This window comes from Protopterus annectens, chromosome 15.part0 (assembly GCF_019279795.1).
Source record: "Protopterus annectens isolate FY-2018-M chromosome 15.part0, PAN1.0, whole genome shotgun sequence".
Taxonomy (NCBI): domain Eukaryota; kingdom Metazoa; phylum Chordata; order Ceratodontiformes; family Protopteridae; genus Protopterus; species Protopterus annectens.
This window is the reverse complement of record NC_056749.1, coordinates 700,982,272-700,993,219: the sequence shown is the minus strand read 5'-3', so window position 1 is coordinate 700,993,219 and position 10,948 is coordinate 700,982,272. Positions and strand designations below refer to the sequence as shown.

The 10,948-nt window shown below is 35.8% G+C and overlaps 1 protein-coding gene across 1 annotated transcript in view; it reads right to left on the bottom strand.

The window, feature by feature from the left end:
- Nucleotides 1–1,976: 1,976 nt before the first annotated feature.
- Nucleotides 1,977–10,948, bottom strand: part of LOC122790020 (zinc-binding protein A33-like) — a 192,957-nt gene continuing 183,985 nt past the window's right edge. Inside the window, exon 6 of the mRNA XM_044057556.1 lies at nucleotides 1,977–2,958. Coding sequence (XP_043913491.1) covers nucleotides 2,414–2,958 — 545 coding nt within the window. The 3' untranslated portion in view covers nucleotides 1,977–2,413. The remainder of the gene's footprint in view (nucleotides 2,959–10,948) is intronic.

The window sequence follows — 10,948 nt, the reverse complement described above, 5'->3', positions numbered from 1 at the left end:
CACATATCCACCCTATTAGCACTACTCCCATGCAGTTTACCCCTCCCCTAGCCTTGCTCTCACCCACAACAGTTCGGCATTTACCTAATGCCCAATTATTTTGATTCCCGCGCAGTAGATCCCTCCCTCCACCCAAACCCGCCCCTCTTCCTTTCGACATGCCCCCCTCAGCATGTCATCCAACCACTTTGTTTTTTTCCCATGGTCAGTCAGTCATAGGTTAATAAACTAGCCTCATTAGCCTATCAGGAGGCAACGGACACACCCCCTTACCCTAATAGCGCTATTGCCCACTTCTCTTCCCGCGTTTCACCTTTAAATTTGATTGCTTATGACTAATTACATTACAGTACGACACTCAAACTAACACCCCCCCCGACCTATGCTAGTAGGACAACATCACACATGATAATATTATGCTCTAATCACATAATATATCCGAGATTGCTCCCACTATTCCACTAAGAGGTCTTTTTAAATGACAGAATGTTAATAAATTCACAACACGAACCCAGCCAATATCTGTCTATTCAATAATTTAAAAATCATGTATAAATCATATTTAAATTATATCAAATGCAAAGCTATTTATTGAAGCTTTTATATGTAATACGAAAAAAAGACTTCCCACACAGCATGAATAAACCAAAGCTGCTAGCAAGTTTTGTAACAGTTTTATAGTAGGGTAGGCACACAGATCACAAACTGGGACTGTGTGCTCTTCAAGGAAAATACTTTGATACATACCTCTGTTCTTAAAATAATTGAAAGATAACACATTATATTGATTTGCTGACACAAAAAAATCGCAAAAACATTTGATCATTTTCTAACAGAGAATGGAAGAAAAAAAGTCTTGATACGCACAGCATGATTTTAGTCTATATCACACAGCCAGAATATGCTCGAGCAGCTAGCTGGTACATAGCATTATATTTAAAACTACTGTAATGTTCTTTTGATTGCTATTCTGATTTTATTATGATGATTTGATGTTGCTATTGTAGCTTAATAACAATTTCTACACAAGCTAATCAACAGTTGTTTGCACGTTCCTTTTAGCATTTTGCAGCATTTTTTTAGCACACAGTAAGTTATCTTAGTGCGCACAGCACGAAAAATGTTTTAAATTCTGCCTTCTGAATAATTTATCAAGGATGACTATGTATCAAAGTTTTTCACAACTCACAATTTGTATCTATGCACACAGGTCTATATCCAATATATAAGCTGCCATTTAAATCTGAATGTAACTACAACTGTACTAGTTTAATCTAAGCTCAATGTTTTGCACAAATCACGAATAGTCTTTTTGCACATGGCTCCTTTATGAGCCACTGCTTTGTCCAATATAAAAGCTTCCATAATATATTGAATTTAACTACTATTGTACTGCTTTAGTCTGCACTCATCTACCACAAATAAAGAAGGTTTTTTAATCCTAATATTTTATGGAATATTTTTTTCTCGCTAGCGCTTCACCAGTAACATTACTTTACTGTTTTACTATTTTGTGGTCGCTTTTCTATTGGAAATTCAGTGAAATAACATTGAATCATAAAGAAGGTTTATTTCAACGGATCCAGAGTAGAATTTACGGGATTGTTAACACTCTCTGCTACAGGACTGAAAAACATTGGTACCCATTTTTTTGTGACTCAGACTGACTTTCTTACCTAAACTTAGGATATTTAAGGGCTTGCATTACTGTTATTGGGATCATCCCCAATAACCCTCTTCTCATATTCATTTATATAGATATAATTTTCACAATTTTCAAAATATCTCAACAACCAAGTAACACAGACAAAACTTCTTAGTCTCGTATGAAAGCTCTCAGCTAGATGAATAAAATGCTGCTGACAGTATGTGTGTAGCTTGAGTGGTTGCTGACATATCGTAAGTTGTTTACAAAATGTTACAAACATAATAGCTACTGTGACTTATAAAATTCAGTTTAAGACCTAGAACATAAACAATACTACCACTATAAAAATAGTTTATGCTGAAGGGTTTGCTATTTATACTTTTTTCATAACCCCTGTGGTTCAAGATATATGAACATTTGTTTGAAATGTAAGGACATGATATTATTCTGTCAAAGGTCTTAGGCTCCGCCCATTGAAAATTAAATTGCAAACTTCCTGAGCTTCACTGGAGTGAATGAGTTAAATGATTTAACAACTAGGGAAATGGCAGAAAACTGATGATGACAATAACTAATTTACACCAGGCCTAGCACCCATGTCCCTTATGGACAGAGGTAGCTTATAAATACCTGGCCATCAATGTCCTACTTAGATACAGGACATCATTATTCTTTTGGGTAAACTTAGCTAGGCTTAGAAAGGCCTCCTGGGTCATTAGCCTAGTTACAGTCTATGAATCTATGAATGATTATGTGCAATATACATTACAGTTTCAGGTGAGACAGTTTTAGGGGTTCTGCATTGTCACCTTTATCATTATTGCCAACCCAAAAGTAAGGGTACACTGTCTCATTGAAGGTCAAAGTGAAGGTGTAGATATGGGACATGTTATCAGCATTATAAAATGACAGCTGTCCCTCCTCATAGTCCAGGTACACTCCGATCTTCTGAGGCTTTACAGTCAGGTGTATGTCTTTGGTTGGTGAGTCCCTTGCACAATATGCATTCCCATTCCTCAAAACTATCCTCCAGTATCCGTTTTCCAGATTCACCGCAGATGACCCTTTCCTGTTACTGGACTCTCTGGTGATACCCACATCCCATTTAATTTTATTCCTCACATCTACTTCCCAGTAATGACTCCCTGAAGTGAATCCCTCACTTCCAAGCACAGAGACAAAGTAGTCAAATCGCTCAGCATTGTCTTGGAAATGTTGTGCTTTTTCAACGGCTTTCACACTGAGCATATCTTCAGATAATGTGAGTTTAGGATGTGCTGTATTATGGTCCAGGGTCACAGGAAATGGAACTGTGAAAAGAAGCATTTATATTACATTATTTAATAACACAAAATGCATTTGATCTTGTTTATTATCAAAATATTATGGCAAATTTCATATTATATTATTATTAAACCTCCATCCAAAAGGCAGCATGTGTTTAAGACATCATTTTACAATACCTGATTCACCACCCAAACTGTTTTGAGAAAATTTTCATGACAGTTGAATGGCTTTTATAATAAATTGATTGTGCTTTGGGACATGAATGTTCAATCAACTATGGCAAACTGTATTTTTCATTAATTCCATTTATAAGGTAGGCTGGCATCTCTCGTAACCACCTATCTAATTAATTCTAAAGGGCAAGGAGAGTTAAAGAGGTACCAGCCCTCTTTACAAACAAAATCCATAAAAAAAAAAACAGTTTACTGATCTTGATGGTGTAATATGAAGCATGAATTTCTTAGTTTATATTTTATGTTTTGGGTAGTAGGAAGAGCAAAATAACACCTTGGTTAATACTAAGGGGCTGGTCCGAGCTATGGTCATTAATTTATTACCACAATAAAATAAAAAAAAAAAATGAATATGTACAGAATGGCAACACTGTCATATGAACCATAACAATTGGAATGTGAATGCAAACATTAATTAAACCAGACATACATACATTTAAATTGCACTGTATTTGCAGTACAAATACAGCCCGATATATATAGAAAATATAGTCCTATTTTGTGTTACAGATAGATGCATTTGTTTCTTTATATACTTTGTTTCAAATTATTCAACTTATGAATACAGATAAGTTGTGTGATTAATGTGAACTTGTAATAATACACAGTAACAGGCAAACTAAAGATAAATGAAATGTATCACTATCCTGCCGATGCCAGAAAATATTATTAGTATCCAAACTACATCATATAAATGAATCTACAGTAAACGCCACCGCAAACATTAACCTATACATTAAATTGGAGCTAGTACAAGAAATGATCCACTCAGCCAACAGAAGAAGAAGGTAGTGTGTGTGACATCACACACAAGCGCAACCATCTAGACAGTTGGCATCTAAGTGTTTTGGTAGTCTAAAGGATAGTTCACCAATATGAGTCTGGGATTTCACAAAAAGTCACTTCCTAAATGTTGTCAATTTAAAATGCTTATCTGGTTACCTTGACTACCGATCTTTGGACTGAGTACGTGGTTTCTGTTTTCAAGATACTGTGTCATCTTTTTAAATGCTCACTCAGCTAGCAAGTTGGCATGCATGATTTCATGGCTAAAAGTTTGTTGATGAGTCTTGCACATACCAGTGCAAATATATTAAGGAGATCTGTCTGTATATGTCATGACAGATTTACTAGGGGTAACTTGTTAAATGGTTGCAACCAATGCAGTTGAGTTGAACTAAAGAAGTGCTATTAGTGAGGGCAGCTTTTCTGTGAAGTCAAAATAACACAAAGAAGTGGGCTCTTTGTCACTGTTTAACCCTGAGTGCAGATGAGATACAATGATAATGCAAGATTTATTGGCAATACAGGCATGATTGAGTACTAAATGCTGTTAATTTAGACTTTTGGTTCTAGTTTTAATGGAGATATCCAACGCTTCTTTAAATATACGAACTTGAATATATTGGGCTTCAATTAATACTATAAAGCATCAGTGTTTTATTAACTTCTGTTCTCTAATAAAACTTACTAACTTTTCAACACTGTGCAACATTAGTGGTTAGCCAAAAGCATGTTTTGACGTCAATATGAAAATAAGGGAATATGGAGCCTGAATTAAAAAAAAAAATAAACATCAATTGATATATGTATATTAACAGAACACATAGTTGTGCCTAATTGGGCCATTTTATATAGGAAGCATTCACATTCTTTATTATTAAAAAATATTTATAAAAGACTTGGAAAATCAAATAAATTCTTTGGATGCTGCTATTAAATCCGATCGAGATTTTATTAGGTATAAATATGACTATGAGCACATATTTACCAGCTTAGACATTCAATTAGTCAAAATCAGGTCTGCTAAAATCAAAAAAATACATTGGGATGAAGCCGGTTACATTAATGGGTCTGCATATCCATGCCCCTCTGATTCTTAGCAGTGGGGAGGGTTTCCTCTTGTTACCAATCCGGATGAAGTATCTAATGCTGATGCAGTAAAGTCTGAACGTAACAATGTTCCACATTACAACACTGCTGTTGAGCAGGTCAGCAACCCATCAGCAACGGAAGGTCCTCGCCATAGTGACAGATTTCAAAATAATAGGAACAATGCCAATAATAGTAATTCATTCCAAAATGGAACTTATGTTTGTCCTGAATAGCCTGAAAATGATCAGGATTTTCACAGGGACTCCAATTATGCTCCGAGGAACTCGGCACAGCAAAAGAACAGAAAGAGGAACCGGAGAAATCAACAACAGGCATGTTGATGCCTGTAAGCTCACTCAACCCTGCCGGTGAGTGTATGAACGTTTTGGACATTAATTCCTTTTCTGATATTAATAATTTGTTGCCTGATAGTCCATCCACTTCTATTGATGGGCGCTTTGATAGTTATTCAAATATTAATCTTGTTTCTGATGTTACTGAACAGGAGGTTCATTTAAATATTGTTTTTAAAAGCACCAACGATTTTAAAGCATTTAACTATTCTACCTTCCCTGTTAGTACTGAATTGGCCGATGTGTTGGCAAGGGGCTTCACTTTTGTACCTTCCAGGTATACTGACTTAGCTAAAATCATTATAGATTTAAAGTTGTTTACAAGTAAACTTAACTTGAAACAAATTTTTGGCTTACAGCATGATAATAGTTAGTCAGTAATGAGTTTCATGTGTATAGCACTTTTAATCCAGTTTTACATCCCACTTTAATGGCATTTGAGCGTATTTGCAAGTTTGACTTGAGGAACTTGGGACTATTCAGGAATGGCTCAGATGGTAGCAACTTGAGTACTGACGAGAGAATATTACTGTCTGAATTGATAAACAGTAATTCAAGGATATCTCAACCAGATAAGGGCGGTGGCATTGTCAGTTTTGATAATGATATGAATAGAGAAAAAATGTCTTTACTTTTGGACACTGCTCACTATAAACTTGTCTCTCTGAATGAACTGCATGGAGCATACAGAAAAATCAGGGGATTCCTAAATGACTTATTTATTGAAGCACGCATTTCCATTGATATCTTTAGCTTTCTTACTGTACCAGCACCCCAGATTATTGTCATTCTCGGAATCCCCGAGATACATAAAGACTTATATGACTTCCCCTTGCGTCCGATAGTCAACGGGCATAACTCCATTACCTATCCTAAGGCTACGTTTGTCAATAGCATGCTTCAATGCATTTTGGTGAATAAACCCCAGGTATGCAAAGACTCTTGGTCCTTTTTAGCTAATGTGAATGAGATGCTATTTATGGAGGACTGTAATTTTGCGACTGTGGATGTAAAAGATTTATACACGGTGATCCCACATGACCTGGGCATAGACTGGGTCAGTCAGTTACTGGTCAGTAAAGGCATTGATAACGATAAATTATACTTGGTCCAGGAATTCCTAGACCTAATTCTTAGAAACAATTTCTTTCTGTTCGAAGATTCTTATTATGTGCAAACAAAGGGGGTAGCTATGGGATCACCGTGTGGTGCAAGCTTTTCTAATCTTGTGATGATTTTTTGGGAGAAGGAATACTTGTTGAATAATAATCCTTTTTCCGAGTACATTCACTTTTATACCCGTTACCTGAATGATATTTTTATCATCTTTAAAGGTAACAAGATGTTTTATAGACAACTGTTGGATTATATGAATAATACCACTGAATTCCTTAGATTTATCAGTGAGTTTCAAGGGGGAGAGTATTTCTTATTTAGATACACATTTGACCAAGGACCATACTAGACATTATTATGTAGCTGTTATTTTTAGGAAAGAAACCTACTCCAACTCTTTGTTATACTTTTCCAGTTCCCATCCAGGACACAAGAAAAAAATCAGTTGTGAAAGGACAACTTGTCAGAGCAGCTAGAATGGTTTCTGATTTAGAGGAATTCTTAGCCAAATGCCATCGGTTTAGGGATATGTTCCTCAAGCGTGGTTACCCACAGGTTTTACTTGATGACTTATTTGATGAAGTAACTTTTAAAAGATCTACTGGTTTTTACAAAGCAATTTTAAATGATTCCTGTATGGAACAGGTGACAATGACTAATGATATTAGTGATCAAGCTACCAATTCACATATGGATACCAACACTGACTTTTCTTCATCCTTTATTACCCCTTTTAGTAATGAAGCCCGCCTTTTGAAATGTATTTTATTTAAGAATCGGGATTTAATCAAGGTAGATGTGAATGTGAGGGACAGCCTTCCCACAAAACCAGCAGTCATTTTTAAAAGGGGACAAAATGTTAAACCTTTATTAGAAAGTAAAAAGGCAACTAACTCAAGGGTAAAGGGCGTGTTTTGGTGTGAGGTTTGCCCCTATTGCAGGATTATCAACACTGGTTGTTCCTTTACGGTTAGGAATCACAATTTTTCATCTACTGGAAGGTTCAACTGTAATTCCAGAAGTATAGTTTATTTAGCCAAGTGTAAACTATGTTCCGTCTTCTATATTGATAAGACGGATAGAAGACTTAGGGACAGGCTGTATGAACGCATTTATGCCATCAAAATAAAAAAGTGGAGAACGCACTTGCAAAACACATAACTAACCACCCAGATCACTCATTCGATTTCAGGGTTATAGAGCAGGTTAATGGATCCATTAGGGGTGGCCCTATCCCACTATGGTTGGAAAGGTGTGAGCTTTTATGGCAACTTCGATGTTATGCCTTTAGATATCCAAGCATCAATGATGTGTGCTCCATTGCCTGCATTTTAAAACTAAGGAGTTTAATGAGACGAGTCCCTTTATTTGTGTGTATATTTATTTATGTATAAACTTTTTATGTGTTTCCATTGGCCTATCATAGGGCTTACACATTTTTAAATATACTCATATAAATGTGTGTAACACTATATTTATTATTCTGATAGAGCATGTTTTTAACCATTACTTTTTTTAGGACATGCATACATTTATAATGGATTTTAGGCTTGGTTTTACTGAAATTCCTGCTAATACTTCGCTATTCATACCAGTTTTTAAATGGATTTTTAAATAGAACATTTTTTGTGTTTACTCATGGGTTAATTTATTTGATTGTACTTAATTGTTTAATTACTCGTGACTCCTGGTAGGCGTGGTTATTTGTTGGGAACAGGTATTTAACTGATTTTGTCAATGTGTTTTTTTTGTTTGAAGAAGTGCAGGCACTGACCTGCATGAAAGCGCTAACCTTACTTTATTAAACTACAGTATCATTACTTTTGATATTGCTTGGAGTGTACTTTGTCCATTGCTTTTCTTGTTTTTCCTCAGTTTGTCTATTCCTTTTGGTTTGTAAAAAATATTTATGGTCATATTTTATAAATGATAGTGAAATGTTAGAATTTATACATGCTGCTTTCTGTTGAAGAAGACAACATGGAATTATTCTTAAGACTGCACCATTTAGTAGCCTTCTAGTATTTATTTATTTAGTTCAGTACTGTGGCTGTGAAATGCTGGTATGTCTAATCCATTGGTAGAAAAGTTTCTCTTATTAAAGTGCAAAAACAACAATTTGCCTGTATAGAGCAATTGCAAATCAGAGACCTGAAATGCTACATCCAATCAAATGAAGTTATGAGTGCAATACATATAAATCAGGAGTTAACAAAAAAAAACATGAGAGTTGGTTCCATATGTGAAATTGATCTTCAGTTAGTGATGGAGTGGCTTTGACAATACAAGAATCAATAGCTCTGCCTATACACACAGCCTAACATTAATATATCTGAAATGGTAAACCTACAAGTGGTCATGATAAAATTCCCTGAAGGCCAATTTGTCTGAAACACAAGACACTGAATGCATTGCTGATTGCTGTTTACTAGAGCAAGTCAATGCTGGTGTGATTTCAAAGTGTACACTGGCAGTGACTTCCTTTTTTGGAAGATTTCTACCTTCTTTGTGTTGATGTGACCATGGAGTCAATATGCAGAAGTTTGGGGTGAGGGGGTTTGACCCCTCACATCAGGAGGTAATGATTAAATGTGACACATGTTTCTACAGTAAGCACATTTTAGAGGTCAGTCAAGTTAAAATTAATGGATATAAAATCATAAATTGTGGTAAACCGTGCTGTAACTCTACTAAATTGGTTTATTGTGCAGTTTGTTCATCTTGCCCATGTTTTTACGTGGGCAAGACTGAACGAAAATTGAAGTACAGAACTGGGGAACACCTGTGTGATATACATGCACATAAGGAAACCAATGCTTTAGCAAGGCATATTAATTCTAATAGAGACCATGTTTTAAATATATTGTTTTAGAGACACTGAATTTATCAGGAAGGGGTGGAGCATGGCCGATTCTGCTGGAAAAAGTGGAGCTTTATTGGCAGTTGCGGTTTGCAGCCCAATTTTGGCCGGATTTGAATGAAGCAGAATCTGCTTAAATTAAAACCTAACTTTAGATAGAATTTAATTGTTAGGTTTATATAACATCATCAAACAGCTGGGTTTATTATATAAATTCATGTATTTCTGTTTGTATTTTAAATAATGGGTATTTTAGGGTGTGTTTATGTTGGAATGCTATTATTGACGGTCTGCTGGAGGTGTGTTCGAATTTTGAAGTGTGACTGGACTACAATGTACATTAATGAGTGTTCCCATTTAGTGATGTCATCTGATTAAGTTCCGGTTTACCTAGCAGGACGAAAGCGCTTATTTTATTGCCTGTGTGATTTCTGTGGATTATTTACCTGACATCTAGATTTTTACTTGGATGTGACTGTTGGCATTAAACTTGTTTTTCTCCATCTCAGCTGCACTTTTGTCTTGGTGTTTCAAAGTTTTGGAATTACCTTTTGATTTTTGCCTAGTGAATTAGTACATAGGTTACAGCAACAACTCAGGAAGTAAATCATAATGCGTTCAAAACCCGTTTGACAAGGTAGGAAGTACATGTACATAAATATAAATTTTTGTTGCTGCTGCTGCTGCCAGGACTAGGATCTGGATTCAGAAGGGTTAAAATGGATGGACGTTCATACATTCCATGCCAGCCCCTTGGTAGTGAGAATTTCATATGGGAATAGCAGTAAAGTGGGTGAAACCTTAGGCAGCTATCATTTTAGTAACAAGTTCATGCATTTTATGTTGTAGAACTAAACTAATTGTGCTTTTTTTGTTTTCTCCTACTTCATCTAGTTGTGATGGGAAAAGACAGCTTATGAACCTCAGGACCTGTTTGAAGGTACGGATGGGCAGCAGGACTTTGGTACTAAACACAAGGGGGAGGATTGCAGGGACCATTAATGACCAGTCATGGGGTGAGCTATTAAAGCAGCCAAGGTGGTGAATGATCGAGAGTGTTCTGAGAGGCTGCCTTCCCATCTATCTGCAAACATACAGAGTTGAGTATATATTTTTTGGTTTTAGAGTTTGTACTGTTAACTGTTGCTTAGATCTCTGTTGAAACAGTTGTCTCCCTGTTCTGAGAGATTGCTTTCCAATCTATCTGCAAATATACAGAGCTGAGTATATTTTTTTGGTTTTAGAGTTTGTACTGTTAATTGTTGCTTAGATCTCTGTTGAAACAGTTTTGTCCCACGCACCCTTTCTATTTTTGGCTTTTAGTTAAATTTGGTGGCTTTTGCAGTTGCCCGCCCCACTGTAGATTTGATCTGGGACACTTCCCCAGTCCCATCTCTTTACCACATTCTACCTAATAAACTCTTTTTGCACTTGCTTTTAGTCCTTTTTAATTTAATTGCATTTTTAAACTGTGTTTGGTCTAACATTGCTACATACTTATGTGTACTAGCATGCACTGCATGTGAATTGTTTTTACTACTGTTTTAGCTACTTTTCTGTATATAAAAAAAAAAAA